The following is a 16,364-nucleotide window of genomic DNA, read 5'->3' on the forward strand; positions in this document are numbered from 1 at the left end:
GCGTAAGAGGATTACTATGTTCCATCAAGAGAAGCCCAAATGGGCCGACAGAAAGCATAGGACACATGTCAGAGATTTCTTTAATTTTAGCACTCAAAGGGGCACTGATTTTAAGGCTTAAAAAGCCATTTGTGGTGCCATCAAGCAGTCCCTTTCAATTTACTATTTATTATACTTGGTTAGTACACACTGACACAGAGCTCACTACGTGTTGCGCACTTAATAATAGTAACTAATTTAATGCCCACAGTCGCCTTGCTCACAGGGCTGTTTCCTCAGCCATGTTTTACAGCTGACGAAACAGAGGCACCCAGGGGTCACGCAGCTAGTTTCTGTAACGAAGAAATTCAAGTGTCTCCTCTAGGAAGCCCTCTCTGAGCCTTCCAGCTGCGCTGTCCCCGTGTTCCCACTGCCCCTCTGGCGCTTAATGTAGCCAGACTCCCCTCAATCTTTCCCCACTGGATCTGGACCTTCCCAAGGCCAGAGTCCCATCTACCCCTCCCTGTGCTCTTATGCACATCTAGTCCTCAACACACATCGGCTACACGGATCAAAGATGGGCAGGTGCACGCCTCTCGCCTGAAATTCTTGGGGCCACCTGGGTGTGGAAATGCAGAATATTTTGAATTTCAGGAAGTGCAGTGCATGCATTATACATGACCACGGGCAGATCTGGGACAGCAGCCCATAGTAACATCCATTTGCATTTCTACAGCTAAACTTACAAATGGCCATGCTACTCGAGTAAACAGAAACTATAAACACAGACAAAGACTAGAGAAAGCCTCACAAGAGTTCAGGGGAGGCTCTACCAACATGTAAGCTGTGAAGAAAAAAAGAAAAGCGCTTGGTTTTCAGAGCGTTCTGGATTTTGAAATGGCCAGTAAGGGAGAGAGGGCCAATTTCCACGAAGGTCTCTCAGACAGCCCTGCAGACGTCAGGGAACCACGTAACGGCGAAATGTCCTATTCATGCAGTTGCTACATCCCCACGACCACAGAGAAAAGCTGGAGGACAGGCTGGCGACCTGGGTCCAGAGTGGGCTCCTGGGGCACAGGCACCTGCCGAGGGAGACCAGAGAGGTGTGTGGGGTGAAGAAGACAGCCCTGGACTAAGGCACAATGGAAAAGGACCCAGGGCGTCTCTGTTCCCTTGGAGCCAGTTTTTTTGTTTTTTTGTTTGTTTGTTTGTTTTTGGGAAAAGCACAAGGCCAACTCAGCAGACATCCAAAGGCTGGTAACGATGTCACACAAACAACAGTTCCATGTTTCAGCGTTGGCTGATATAGGATCTCCCAGTGTTGTCTAGTCAAAGAAAAAAAATCCTCCTTCCTTTCATTTTTTCAAGTGAAGTGACCTCCTGTTGTCCTAAACTATGTGCTCCTCAAGGGCAGGATTCAGGCTGTGACGAGTAACCCTAACACAAAGCTATCACAGCTATTAGAGCTCTGGACGGCCGGGAGTCCAGTACGTGTCTCACTGGGCCACGAGGGTGTCCACGGGGCTGCGCTCCTTTTAGAAGCCAGAGGAGACGGGATTGTTCCAGCTCCAATAAGCTGCCTGTGTTCCTTGGCTCATGGTCCCTTCCTTCACTGTCAAACACGAAATGGAGGGTGAAGGCTTCTTCACCCCACATCACTCGGACCGGCGCTGGCCCTCCTGCCTCCCTCCTTCACTTCTCAGGAGGTTTGTTCTTACAGCAGGCTCACCCGGATCATCTCCTCTTCTCAGAACCTTAATTCATCACATCTGCCAAGTTCTCTGTGTTGCACAGTCACATATGCACAAGTTTTGGGAATTAGGATCGGGGCATATGGGGGGGCGGTGGGGAGGCAATAGTGTCTACAAGAATATCTGAATTTCTCTTGCATCCCTCGCATTGACTGCAGTGCCAAACACACAGCACATAATAAATGTCAGCTCAGCCTTTATTCATATTACTTGAATGTCTTCAAGCATTAGTTGCCTCATCTATAAACAGAGATAAAAATACCTACTAGGAGCCTTACATGAAACAGAGCATACGAAAGCGCTCGGATCACTATAAAGAACCCCCACAATGAGGATCAGCTCTCACTGACTAGCAGCAGGAAATCCAGATCCATTTGTGAAAAACCCAGTGTATAAATAAGGAAAGACAGCAGGATGCTAAGAGCATTCCACTCAATTCAGTAGGGCATTATGGAAGAGAGTGTGTTGCAGGGGATGTAAATCACGTTATTACATGGTCTGGAGGCACTCCCGTTTGGGACCATATGTAATTCAGTGGCCAAACTGAAGAGGGCGCTACTAACGTGACTCCAGGACCAAAGCACGAGGTAGCACTCTTGCAGGCAAACAGAACACAAGGTCACCGCAGGTACTCCATGGGGCTCTGGAGCCAGACTGCCCACAGGCAAATCCAGACCCACACTTAGAGCTCTGACACTTAGGGCACATTATTTAATCCCTCTCTGTCCTTGTCTCCTCTTCTGTAAAACAAGGATAACAGACTCCCCCCCGCCCCCACCAAGGCTGGTGGGTGGATCAGAGGAGTGATTACATATGCACCATTCAGAACCTCGCGGGATCACACTAAGGGGTCAGCAGAAGTTAGGGAGCATTACACATCACAGCCAGCCATGCCGGACATTTTCACAGATTCTCGGCACAGAACTTCTAGTGTTTTCCCACAAGTCCAGCCTGAAGGCAAAGGGCTAGTGTGGCTGAGCGCCGGTAAACAAATCTCCTGGACGGGTGACGATGTGTCCGTTGATACCTGCTCCCTCATACCCCACTTCTGCTTTCCCATCCCCGCCCTCGAGCCCACTGTGGAATGCCGAGCTGCGGTGCCAGCCTGGGCTCCTACAGTGCTTGGTCATGAAATACAGCCAAACCCTTTGTTATGAGAGCAGGAGACAGGATGACCGCAAGATTAACCCCCTAAAGCAGCAGTCTCTTCAGTGAGTGCCGCTCTGTCCAGCTGATAGAGGGGGTGATATTTGCCTTCTAATTTTAAACTTCAGCACACTAAAATTATAACGTGCTCGCGTCATTTTAAAGGGCAAGCCGCACAAACAGGTTCCTGCATAGACTGCTTCTTGTCACCTTCCGTCCTAAACGAAACCCAAGTTATTATGTCTCGAGAGAGAGAGATGTTACAAATACGAACTCAACTATTTTCTGCTGAACTTGGAATAATGAGGATGATTACGCTATCTGTACAGATTATAAAAATATTAACTACAGCAAATAGTATTGATTCAGTGCACACAAGACGGGCCAGGCACTGCTCAAAGTGCGTCCCGGGCATGTATGCTCTAGCAAGTCTACGAAGTAGGGACTGCTAGGATCCCCATTTACAGATGAGAAGAAAGTACAGAGAGGCGAAGGGAAGGACGAAACTTTGGCAGTCTGACTGGAGTGCACACTCTTAAATGCAAACTCTACTCCCTCATGAGCGGGAAAGCAAACACCCCTCTTGCCCGGCAGGAGCCATCCTGGGGTACCGCATTATGGAAAAGAACAAGCCCTCCACCTGTCTGTGCTGAACACCTGCATCTCCTTTGTCTGCCTGGCGAACTCCTACACACCCCGCACCACCCTGATCTCTTCCAGCCCCTAGGTCAGCACAGGGCACACCGCAGGCTCCCAAGGCAAACCCTGAGAGTTCAACGTGGCAGCTATGGGACGGCTGTTCAGTTTTGTCAGGCGCTGACGTTGAAGCAGTATCAGCTGTACAAAGGGATTCAAAGCAGGTTTTCTTTTCAGAGGCAGCTCCTCGGGTTCATCTAAGATATGATTCGATTGACAAGACTGTGACTGGCCTTTACCTAAGACCACACTAGACAGGATGATGACACGCACAGGGGTGCAACGTGTAGCTTCACACAAATAAACCTCATGCATTTCAGGAGAGACAGGGCTGTTGGTTTTCTTCAACTCTGTTTACTAAAGCTACACAGACTCGGACGCACCTGCCACCAGAACCATCCATTCCCTTCTGGCACCCCAAGCCCCACCCTCCACCCCGGACACAGCCAGACACCTGGGAAGCTGGGTGTGAGGCTGCTGTGAGACCCCAAGTCCCACCGGCCACCTTACTTGTTAATGTTGCTGCCTTCTTTGAGTCGCTCTCCTGCGGCTCCTGTTTTCGACACTCTCTCGCTACCTGCCAGGTCCACCAGGCTGACCTTACTGACCTTCTCTCCTGAGTTCTGGTTGCAGGGAACAAGAGAGAAACAACACACGTGAGGGCAAACGCACACATCTACGTGGACGTCTGCACCGCAACTGAGGGCAGCCGAGTAGCCCTGCCCCCACAACAGGACAGGGGTGGAGCCATGGGGACTCGCAATGTCACGGTCAATTTTATTTTTTTTTTAAGTTTTGACTTTATTAGTTTTTACTTTTTATTTAAGTTTTTACTTTTATTCATTCAAGTCATCTCTGCACCCAATGTAGGGCTCGAACTCACAACCCCTGGGATTCACTTGATCTTAGCCAAAAGACCGAGAAGCGATACAACCCCTGGGATTCAGAGTCACATGCTTGTCTGCACCTGGGCCGGCCAGGCGCCCATCACAGCCCGTTTTGAACTGCTGCGGGAATCCAGTGTTTGCATGTCGCTGGGGAGCATGTGTCCTCAGCTTTCCGGGATCTGGTCAGGAAGCCAGAGATTTTCTGTGCCTCTGAGGAAACACATGAGGATTCCTGCATATTTAGGTCAAAATCCTCTTCTTTTGAAAAAGTGTTCTTTAGGCTAAGTGTTGTGGTTTCCTCTCTAATAGCCCTTAATGGCGATGAGGTAGACTCAGTCGTTTTCAGGGGAATTTCAGGATGAAAGGCTACATATTAAAAGCTGTATGGTGACATCACTGCTGTTCATGGAGTTTACACAAGAAATGCAATTTTTTTAAAGTTATATATAAAGGAAGACCTCATAAGCGGAACAATTTTAGTAAAGTAGCTTATGTAGTAAGTAGCAAAGCCAGCATGAAATTCCCAGCCACCGAATCCAACCACGAAGCCCTCCAGCCCTGCGGGACGTGTGCGTTCCTTTCCTGCCCCTGGAGGCTGTCCCAGGGCTCTTACCCCAGACTGCAGGTCATAAAGTGTCTGTGTGATTATGATGTTGAACACAGCATGGGAGCGGCTGCTTTCCTCATTCATGTTCGTCGCAGCGACCGTCCGAGACTTATTTCCCTCAGACATCAATGACTCAATATCCTAGAGGTGAGGAGAAGGAACACATTAGAAGCGCAAACACAGGAACACAGTCCTGCCCACCGGTACACAGAGTAATGACCTCCCAGGGCGCACCTGGCACTGCCCTTCCTTAAGGACCGCCTCCCCCACTGTCTTCCACGGGGCAAGGGCTGAGCCTCCACCTCTCACCACCTTCTAGAATAGGAAATGTTCCCCCGATTCTGGCCACCCCGCAATTGTCCCCTTTCTCTGTTTAGCACCTCTTTTTACCCTTTGCAACTTCCTGGGGGGAAAAGAGCTAATGTTCATGGAGCACTCCAGACACTCAGTCACACTGGTGACTTTATGTGACTAACTCTCCTGTGCTTAATGACTCTGCAGAGCCACAGACAGCTTGTTGATGTGCCCCCTCGGCCGACACCGTGACCCTCCAGCGACAGGGAAGGCTTATTCATCTTCGAACGCCTGGAACCCACGGACTCTTACACAATGTTAGACATGTAACTTTGTAAAACAAATATTCCCCTAATGTTAGCCACAGAACATGGACGTTCACGGAGCTCAAGTAACTTTACCCACATCTAGCAAGAGACAGGGCAGGGGTGGCTCTTACTAGTAAGTGACAGGGTGAGAGGAACAGGGAGCTGACCATACTGAGCTGTGAGCCACACCCCCGATTCAGCACCTTGACCCCGAGAAGTTTCCCTTCATTTCAGAATCTGGGTGCTTTTCAAGTGATGGCTGCACTCTGTTTCTCATCTGAGCGACACTAAAAATGTCTTCATCTACATGGCTGGGGAGAGTTAGCTCACAGATTAACTTTCATCAGTCTGAGGGGATGGTGAGATGGCCCCAAGCCAGGGACGGCATGACCAGGTAGAGGATGCCTTGGCACACTCTTGGGTGGGGATTCTCCAGCAACAGAGAGCGGGCTGTTTTAGGGGTTTCCGAAGCAGTGGTGGTAGAAGGCAGGCTAGAACACCAAGTCGGGTTGTAAGAGGGTGTACGAGTCAAGGAGCTGGAGAAGGAGACGGGTCAGTCAATGGGAAGAAGAGTGATTCAGAAAAATAGAACCAGAAGACTGAAGGGTAAGGGAAATGAGCACAGAGACCCTGTCAGCGGAAAGGGAATGAATAAATTGCCCAGCACTGCTTGTGTGTGTCCAGGTTGCTCTAGAAGGACACCACTGACAGCCTTGGGAAGCAGAGTTTCAACAAGGTGGCATGAAAGAAAATATTTGCAATTCACATTGCTGAGCCTCTCGGCCACACTGTCGTGCCTTCCCAACAAAGCAGGTTGAAGCCCTTTCTTTCTGTGTGGGGTATGTCGCTACTGGGTTTCTGAGACCATGCATGGTACCAATATGCTAGAAAGCACTCACATGAAAACACGCTCAACATTACCTACACGTTTCGATTTATTGCCAGTTTTTAATTGACACTTACCTCAAAACTAGTGACAGCCAGTTGGGATAAACCATCTACGTATGGTCCCAAAACTTTATGCTCTCGAACTTTAAGAGACTGTCTATTCCTTTGGGAGGAAGGAAAAAGGAATGAATGAATCAGACCAAACTGAAAAGCTTTTCTTTCTTTTTAGGTACTCAGAAAGTAGGGTTGCCATTTTTTTTAATGATCAAAAAGTATTCTAAAAGCTACTTTATTTGGATTAGGAGAACAGCATTCCTTATGAGGAATGTCTTTTATACTCTGATTTCTATTTAAAGTAACTTACTATTTAAAAAATTCTATCTCTACTCCCAAACTAAACAGCCAGCACACAGAATTCGCGTGTAGGCTCACTAGGTTTGCTTTAGTTGAAGAACTTCAGTTTTTACATTGGAGGATAAAAAAAGAAGAAAGCAAGCAAGCAAGCAAGCAAGCAAGCAAAGAACATGCAGAATTGAATTTAACCTTAAGACGATTTCATATATAAGCATACTCCCAGTTTCAGCAAATCATGTCTTAAAGTTTTGATCAAGCAGTGGATAATATTAAAGTGTTTTAACTTGCTTTTTTAAGGCTGAAATGATTTCTGCTGCTTCTATGCTGACAATTTTATACAGAAAGTGAGCAGAACAGTTGTCTGCAGTTACTGCTATTTTGGCTCTGCAAATGAAGACTTTAAGACTTTTTTGAATTTCTGAATGACAGACCTGGTTTAAAGCTTATCAATAGATAACTGAGACTAAAAGCAAATCTATATCTGTTATGAGCATATTACATCTGTCACCTTTTCCACTGCATCGGCTGTTAATGCCTTTCAAATCAAGTAGCAATGTCTGGCATCACTCGAGGGTGGACAAAGGGACTTGGAATCACCGAGCTCTTCCCAAAGTTGTGGCACTGCTCCTAAGAACTTTTCAGTTATCCCACTTATATCTCATAGAAACCTACAGAGGTGGTTTTCCTCCCTTTATGGATGAAGAATTCAATATGACGATGAGCAATTCGTGGACTCTAAATGGGGCCAGATCAAGGGCCCATCTTCAAGAGAGCGAGTGGGGTGCACCCGGGTCTGAGACTCTACTCACTCGGCAGGCACGACCAGAGACTCCTGCATGCTATTCTGGAGCCAGAGAAAGTGAACCCAGCACAGTGTCAGGTGCCTGTGATGCTGTCTAACACAGGGCATTCCTGTACGCTGCGGAGGGGGCTGTGAACTGGTACGAGTGCTTTGGAAGACAGTTTGGCAGGACCTCCTAAAGCCAAAGACTCAGTACCTTGTTGCCCATAGATCCACCCCAGATGTACTCCCTAGGAAGTCCTACTTTTGCACATGCAGAGCACTGTGCAAGAATGCTCAGGGCAGCACTATAGCCGTAGAAAGCGGAAACCGCACAAGTGACAGAAGACGAGATAGATGAGGGTAAAATCATACAACAAAGCACCAAACACCAGTGAAAATGAATGCATTGTTACTTCATACATCAGGATGAATGAATCATCAAGAGGAAAACAGCAAGTCCACAAAGGACTTATATACTATGATGTCCCTTACACAAAATTTAGAACTGTGCAAAATTCTGTGTAAGCTCTAAGGAGGATGAAGATAATGAGAAACATAAAACTCATCACTGTGATTACCTTGGGGAGGGGTAGGGAATGGAATGGAATCCAAGAGAATCAGACAGGGTTTCAAAGATATTGGACATGTTCCATTTATTAAGCCAAATGGTAAGTAGGGCCATTTTATTATTCTTTCTATCTTACATGTATTTAAATATTCTTTCATAGGCAAATAGTTAATAACTTTAAAGTCAATGTAAGCATTTCCCCCGATTGGTTCATTTCCTTGTCTCCGACAATTCTGATCTTATGATGATACCCTTGACTACAGAGGTGCTAAAGGTGTTTAAAAATAATTCAAGATGCTGAACTGTATTTTGAGAACGACCTCAACACACACATCCCTCCACAGACTTGAAACACAGGACCACAATGCACCGAAGTACTAACAATGGTTACTTCTGAGTACTGGGATTATTGGTCAATTTTATTTCTTCTTACACGACGCCTATCCTCTAAATTTTCTGTATGCATTATTTGGAAATCAGCAAAAAAAAATTTCAATTAAAAAATAAGTAAATGGGGACGCCTGGGTGGCTCAGTGGGTTGGACGACTGCCTTCAGCTCAGGTCATGATCCTGGAGTCCCGGGATCGAGTCCCGCATCGGGCTCCCAGCTCCATGGGGAGTCTGCTTCTCTCTCTGACCTTCTCCTCGCTCATGTTCTCTCTCACCGTCTCTCTCTCAAATAAATAAATAAAATCTTTAAAAAAAAACAAAAATAAATAAATAAATAAGTAAATGGCCTTCTCCTTCTATGAATCAAACTCATCTGGTTTTTATCACCTAGTTTTTAAAAAACACCCATGCCTGGGATTCCCCTTGGGTCCACTGAATCATGGTTTCTACGTGTGGGGCTCAGGCCAGCGTATCCTTCAAAAGCCCCCAACGTGATTCAAGTGCACAGCCCAGAAGGGGATGCTTTTCCAGGCTTGGTTGTTTCAACCCTTCTAGTACTCACCTCTGATTTACAGCTGCTGCCTTCCAATATGAATCGGAGGACGACCGCGTCCTTCTTAACTCGATTTTTATGAACAAGCCATGGTACCAAAAATAACACTGACAGTAAAAACATCTTTTTAAATGGCATATGTAAGCAACTTTATTCACGAATATAGGATAAACTACATGTCTTGGGTATACCAGCACGCTCTGAGAAGCAGAGGACTTCTCAGTGAATGAACTGAAACCACGGTAGTAACTGAATAAATATATTCACTTGCAGTTTTCATGTAAGGATTATTTACAATTATTACTCCCATGACAAGCTTAATTTCAACCATTAACTTACCCTTTGGGGTCTAAAAGATCCCGAACTTTCTCATTATAAATTTCCATATAGGACACTTCGACTTTAAAGGTCTGTGACTCATTTTGCTCTAGAGAGATCCTTTTAAATAAAGCACAGCAGAGCCTTGGAATGAGGCCCAGCTGCTCAGCACTGCCCATCATGGAGAAGGATTTTCCCGAACCTGCAGAAGGCCAAGCAGAAAGGAAGGAGGATAACAGAGGGAGTGAAACATAAGGCTTCCACATGACGAGGTCTCTACACTTATCCGCCAGGGTCACAGAGCAGAAGCGGCCGACTCAGCCCTCCCGCCCATGCCCCCGGACAGCAGGGCTGCCGTACTTTCTGTAACGTTCATGGCCTCCAGCTTGATGGAGGGATGCCTACTAACAGAACCACTGCGAACACAGACTCGTGTGAATGTTAACTATACATTGTCGAGGAACAGGGACAGTACTTAACCCCCCAAATATTTAATGTTTGTGGAAATGCTTTGATATGCATTCTGTTGTCTGAGTCTCGTAGCTGTCCTGTGATGGGACAACAGGCAGTACTGGTGGGACTTCTTCTAACCTTCTCGCTGAAGCTGTGGTTAAGAGCTGAGCCCCCAGCGAGCTTCTGCTCTGCCCGTTCCCAGCACGTGCCCTACAGCCCCGTTTTGATAACGCATCAGCACGCCTGTGTCCCAGGGTCGGTCCGCTGCATGGGAGGATACCAAGAGCCGTTCTATGGCTTTTTACTATAACCTTTAATACCGGGAAACCGGTAATTATTTTTCTAGTTCAAATACAGGTTAAAACTATAATTTAGGAAAATAACACTTAATAGTCTGAAACTAGCTTTGCTCAATTACTTAATTATCAAAATCGTTGAACCTTCAAAAAGAGGGTTACTTTTGATCATCTAATTCAGTGAAACCCACAAGGTCAGAAGCATGTTTCTGTCACTTCCCAGTGTTTTTTATTTCTAGACTTTAAGAAATGCACACTTAACGTCACTGACTGTAAACAAAAGCAGCCACTTACCTGTCTGTCCATATGCAAAAATACAAGCATTATACCCCTGAAAGGCTTTTTCAAGAATTCCTTCCCCAAGGCACTTGAAAACCACTTCTTGACCTAAAAACCAAACAAAAAATAAAAAACTACCAAAGACAAGAAAGATTTTTCTCGACATATTTGGATTAATAACTGAGTCCCAGTTAGTAACGATATTCTTTCAATCCAAAGATGTTAGAAGTGTACTGCGTGCCTACTATGCGTAGGGCTACATGTTCAGAGCTCAGTTCCCGGATCAGGTCACGATTCCACCCATCCTCTCCCTCTTAGACCCTTCCCTAGGCATTAAAGTTTCCTTTCCATCATCAGGGGGCCACAGAGAAATATTGTTTAAATTCTGTTTAGTTCTCCTCATGAGCTGGTATTAAAATATCATTAAGCGTAAATGGTCTTATCTTCCCATCTGCATTCTGAGCTTGCAACACACAGGAACGTCGCCAGACGCGTCTTGGGTACGTGTAAGCACCTAGCACAATGCTCAGTGAATGCCAAGGGTTGAGAAACCGTTCGCCGCTGGCGGAGGTGATGTGTGTGGAGCACAGGCACCTCCCCGCTGTGTTCCCAGGCCGAGTTCGAGGACAAGTTCTCCTCCGTGAGCCTGTCTACAGTGCACTGCAGTTCTGGAATGATGTACCAGTCCATAGCATCAGGATGAAGAGGAAAGCTATGAAAATCTTTTTTTTTTTTCTTCTTTTTAAGGTAGGCTCCACACCCAACGCAGGGCCTGAACCCACCACCCTGAGATCAAGACCTGAGCTGAGATCAGGAGTCGGACATCCAACAGACAGAGCCACCCAGGCACCCCAGGTGTGAAAATCTTTTTAAACAGTTAAGATGGCATTTACTACCCTTTGAAATTCCTGACTTTCTCACACTCACTCCCCATCATTAAGGGAATTAAAATGATATTCTCCTTCCTCTGTGCTCTCATAGTCCCGAACCTTCACAATTCCAGTATTTGCCAAAACTACTGGTTTTGGTTCCTCTTCCCTCCCTGGAATGAGAACCCCCGATTAATGTCAGAGACTATAATCTGTTTATCTCTGTAATCCCCAGGCCTAGCACAAGATGCTTGATAAATGTTGGGGAAAAAAACCCAAATCGACTAAACTCTTTTTTTTAAAATCTTAACATGACAATTCCATTTACATTTGGAAAAAAACGCAACACAACGTAAGCTCTTAGGTGCACTGTTTCCTTTGTGCGAAGCAGGATCTGATTTTAGCAGCCCCTTGTTACACCGGGACATGTGGCTGCACAACGGGACCCTTAAAAATGTGTAAATATAAAACAGGCAATATTTTCAACCGTTAGGCCAGCAAAATGTAACATTTTGGCAACAATGTCACTAGACTGAGGAAATGCAAGTATTTTTGTAATCTGCTGGGAGAATAAATAATACAGCCACTTGAAAACCCGACAGCACGTAGAAGCGACTGCCCATGCCTCCACTGGGAGCCATGATGAGGCACCCAACGCCCTAGACACTTTCACAATGGTCACCTCTACAGGATGCCCCTGGCAGCATTACTCTGATTTGCTAAGCTGGAATCAAGTTAAATGCCCACTGGTAAGGGAGGAGAGAAGGAAAATGTGGACTACTTTGTATGCCAGAATATTACACACAACGTTAAAAAAAAAAAAATTCCAACACATTTGTGTGTGTAGACAAGGCTGGAATTCGAAAACGTTCCTGAGTTTAACAAAAATCATCTTCCAATACACATACACATAGCGTATTTGGTATATACTGTGTCAAACAGTGTGAGAGAAATACCCATCAATGAGCACTGAAGTTAAGAAAAATGAACTGGATGAAACAATAACAGATTCACATAACCTTATTGCTCTAATTCTGACTTTTAACATCTAGCACAGAACCTGGCACCTAAGAGGTGTTCAAAACATGTTGGCACAATATGTGAATTTTTTAAAAGGGTGTAACCACTCCAAGACGCACAGGGCTGTTGTGAAGACTGGCTGAAGAGACATGAGCACGCACACACACACATACACTCCGGGAAGAACAGGGAAGAACAGGGAATGTCAAAATTACTGCCCACCACATCAATACTTTGTTCTCGTCCATTCTCTCAAAGGGTCTTCCCTATTCCACGTGTACTCCCCCAAGGCCCATGGCGAAAGGCAGGCCTTAAATCTGGAGCAGAGCCCGCAGCGTAGACTACGGAGTTAAACCCGGCCCGTGCTCAGGTTTGTGAGAGCTGACCACGGTCCTCGGCCAGACCCAAGGGCCACCCACAGGCTCTGAAGACACAAGCAGACCAACGGAGCCTTCTTGTTGCATCTTCCACCCTGGCTAACCAGCCCCTCAGGAAGGGGGGGAAGGGGGGGACAAGACGTGTTACAACTTGACCAGGTCAAACATCCTGCCCGTAATTCATGATTTCAACTCATATTTAGTCACTTGAAAAAAAGCAAGCACTTGAGTTGACTGAAGGACTCAAGTGCGGGGAGCACTGTGGTCAGAGCTTGACCATGGCCCCACAAAGGAATCTCTCCCTTCCTCTGTTGGGTGGTGAGATGCAGTACATCTAGCTTTGGCTCCTGAGGCTGAGTAGGATGGAAGTATGGAGAATTATTTTCTCCATATTCTTTTATTTTTTTTAAAAGATTCATTTGAGAGAGAGAGAAAGTGGGTGAGGGAAGGGGCTGAGGGAGAGAATCTCGAAGCAGACTCCCCGCTAAGCATGGCGCCCAGTGCAAGGCTTGATTTCTCCACCCTGCGATCACGACGTGAGCCAAAACCAAGAGTCAGATGCTCAACTGACTGAGCCACCTAGACACTCCTCCAATTCTTTTAAAGGAAAATCACAATGTTTCTTCTTCCCTGGTACAAAATTTTTTAAACTAAAGACCATTAAATCCAAGATCAAGAAAACTAAGAATGAGTGCTACAGAGATAGGCAGGTTTATGACACTGTCAAGTGAAAAAAACCACAAAACCTTCCAGGATAGGATATATATATATATACTAAAATTGCACAAAAAATAAACCAAGTGATTCAAGAATTCTCCAGGATATAAAAATATAAGAATAAACTGGTTTTGCCTATGTCTAAATTATTACAAATACTAAAGATGATGTGAATTAACCTTTGGGTTTTTTTTTGAGATTTTATTTATTAGAGAGTGAGCAAGAGAGTGCAAGCAGGGGTGGGGTACAGAGGGGCAGAGGAAGAGGGAGAAGCAGACTCCCCTCTCAGCAGAGAGCCCGACACGGGACTCGATCCCAGGACCCTGAGACCATGACCTGAGCCGAAGGCAGACACTTTTTTTTTTTTTTTTAAGATTTTATTTATTATTTGACACACACAGAGAGATCACAAGTAGGCAGAGAGGCAGATAGAGAGAGGGGGAAGCAGGCTCCCCACTGAGCAGAGAGCCCGATATGGGGCTCGATCCCAGGACCCTGAGATCATAACCTGAACCGAAGGCAGATGCCCAACCCACTGAGCCACCCAGGCGTCCACCAAACGCAGATGCTTAACGACTAAGCCACCCAGGCGCTCTGATAAATTTACCTTTTGAACCTGTATACTTTTATTATTTATGCAACTAAGAAAAAGAGAATTAATTTTTATCCACTGCCCCACTAGCAATGCACTTTACATATTCTGGATCACTGAATCCTTGCAGTCCCCGCGGCCAGCAGGATCTGTAAGGAGGCTGCGGTTCCAATGGGGAGTCATTTGCCCAAGATCACACCCATAGTGAATGGCAAGACCTGGTCTGTCTGTCCTGACCCCGACCGCTAAAGGAGACGCTCATCCATCACTGGTGACGCACACTGCAGGACACCAGGAATCGGTCATTCCCCCTCTGGTCTCCATGGTTTGGTTCAGGTTATATTTATTTATTTGTTTTTACAAACTCTAGATCTTATCACAATTCACTATTCTTTCCCATTTTTCTCTAGCACTGGAGTGTGAGTTTCCTTTTTTTAAAAGATTTTATTTATGCATTCTTTTGGGGGGTTGGGAGACAGAATCTCAAGCAGACTTCCCACTCAGCATGGAGCCTGATGTGAAGCTCGATCTCACAACCCTGGATCATGACCTGAGCCGAAATCGAGTTGGAGGCTTAACTGACTGAGCCCCCAGGCATCCTGTGAGCTTTAAAAATAGGTGTTGCATGTTAGCAGAGTCCTTGGCAAACAGCAGGCACTTTCATGCCCTGAGTTACTCCTATGCTGACATAGCTGTTCTCAGACTAAAGCGTACTGAATTGGGGGCCCCTTTTCTCATTAGCAAGGACTAAGGCATCAAAATATTGTTTGCTGAACTTAAATATTTGGGGCACCTGGCTGACTCCATTAGTAAAGCATGCAACTCTTGATCTTGGGGTTCTGAGTTCAAATTCAATCGGTGTGGAGATCACTTAAAAATAAAAATCTTAAGGGGCACCTGGGTGGCTCTGGATTAAGCCTCTGCCTTTGGCTCAGGTCATGATCTCAGGGTCCTGGGATCGAGCCCCGCATCGAGCTCTCTGCTTGGCAGGGAGTCTGCTTCCCCCCAACCCCCTTTGCCTGCCTCTCTGCCTAGTTGTGATCGCTCTCTCTCTCTCTGTCAAATAAATAAATAAAATCTTTAAAAAGAAATAAAAATCCTAAAAAAAAAAAGACTTCATTGCATTAGAGTTTATACTTTAATCAAAGTATGACTGTGTTTGAGATTCTAATGAGCCCCTAAAGACTACAGTACTCTTGGTTAGATCAGGCACTGGGGACAGATGTGAATAGACATGTTAATATAATATGTATCTATCAACTGAACAATTTTGATAAAAATGACAGATTACACTTTTCCTGGCACCCACGGTAACCTCCTGGACATTAAATCAAGATATATGTCACAGTAAAAACCCGAACTAGTCTCTCTGATTTCCATTATGCATATGCTTAGGCTTTTCAAAAATCAAGTTCTCTTAGTTACAGTTATGCTTGACAGAATATTCTCCAGATTTATCATATTTAATAAAGCTTTAGTTATAAGCAGGAAAGGAAAATATTCTGGGAAATACAAAATAGAATACGAAAGAGTAACAATTATACTGTGTTTCCAGAAAGAGTTTGTCTCCTTTCCATCCTTAAACAACTATCTCAAAGCACAATTTATAGAAGGATGAACACAAAGATCTATTGTTACATTCATGTATCTTTACAGCTCTGAGCAAGACCGGATTCTAGAGAGACCGCGATACATTTTGTCACTATGGCTTCATGTCTCAAGGGAAATTTACTCTCTTTTAAGACAAGAAATAATGAACACTTTGCCACCTCTACAAAGTTATATCAACATTAATTTTTTTTTTTAACAGTTGCTTAGCCTTCCATTGTATGCTTAACTGATGCAATCAGCCCTTTATGGGCATGCAGATAATTTCCTTTTCTTTTTTCTGCAATATTTATCTTTACATATTTACCTCCGAGCACTTTTCTATTCTCTTTACCAGGCAAAGCTCCAAAAACTCAAATTACTGTGTCCCCCACCAATGCCCCCTCCACAACACGGTTATTATCATTCTTGGTTTTGTCTGAACCACAATTTTCTTTTCCTTTGTTGATTTTCTACTTTGTATTTATTCTTTAGCAAATGGATTATTTGGGTTCTATGTTTCTTTTTACAAATCGACTGGATTGATTTTTTTTAATTAAAAATGCTCATTATACATACATCTATGTGTTTATTTACTTACTGAAGGAAGCTTTACCCCCAATGTGGGGCTTGAACTCATAATCCTGAGAT

General features: G+C 45.1%; 1 protein-coding gene across 7 annotated transcripts in view; it reads right to left on the bottom strand.

Annotated features, from left to right (window-relative positions):
• Nucleotides 1–16,364, bottom strand: part of KIF13A (kinesin family member 13A) — a 207,169-nt gene that overhangs the window by 73,435 nt on the left and 117,370 nt on the right. For all 7 annotated transcript variants that reach the window (XM_044259521.1, XM_044259496.1, XM_044259487.1 and 4 more), the window contains 5 exons: nt 10,567–10,659; nt 9,545–9,725; nt 6,632–6,719; nt 5,073–5,207; nt 4,083–4,195 (listed from right to left, as the gene is read on the bottom strand). In XM_044259521.1, coding sequence (XP_044115456.1) covers nt 4,083–4,195; nt 5,073–5,207; nt 6,632–6,719; nt 9,545–9,725; nt 10,567–10,659 — 610 coding nt within the window. The remainder of the gene's footprint in view (nt 1–4,082; nt 4,196–5,072; nt 5,208–6,631; nt 6,720–9,544; nt 9,726–10,566; nt 10,660–16,364) is intronic.

This window comes from Neovison vison, chromosome 1 (assembly GCF_020171115.1).
Source record: "Neovison vison isolate M4711 chromosome 1, ASM_NN_V1, whole genome shotgun sequence".
NCBI classification, from domain to species: domain Eukaryota; kingdom Metazoa; phylum Chordata; class Mammalia; order Carnivora; family Mustelidae; genus Neogale; species Neogale vison.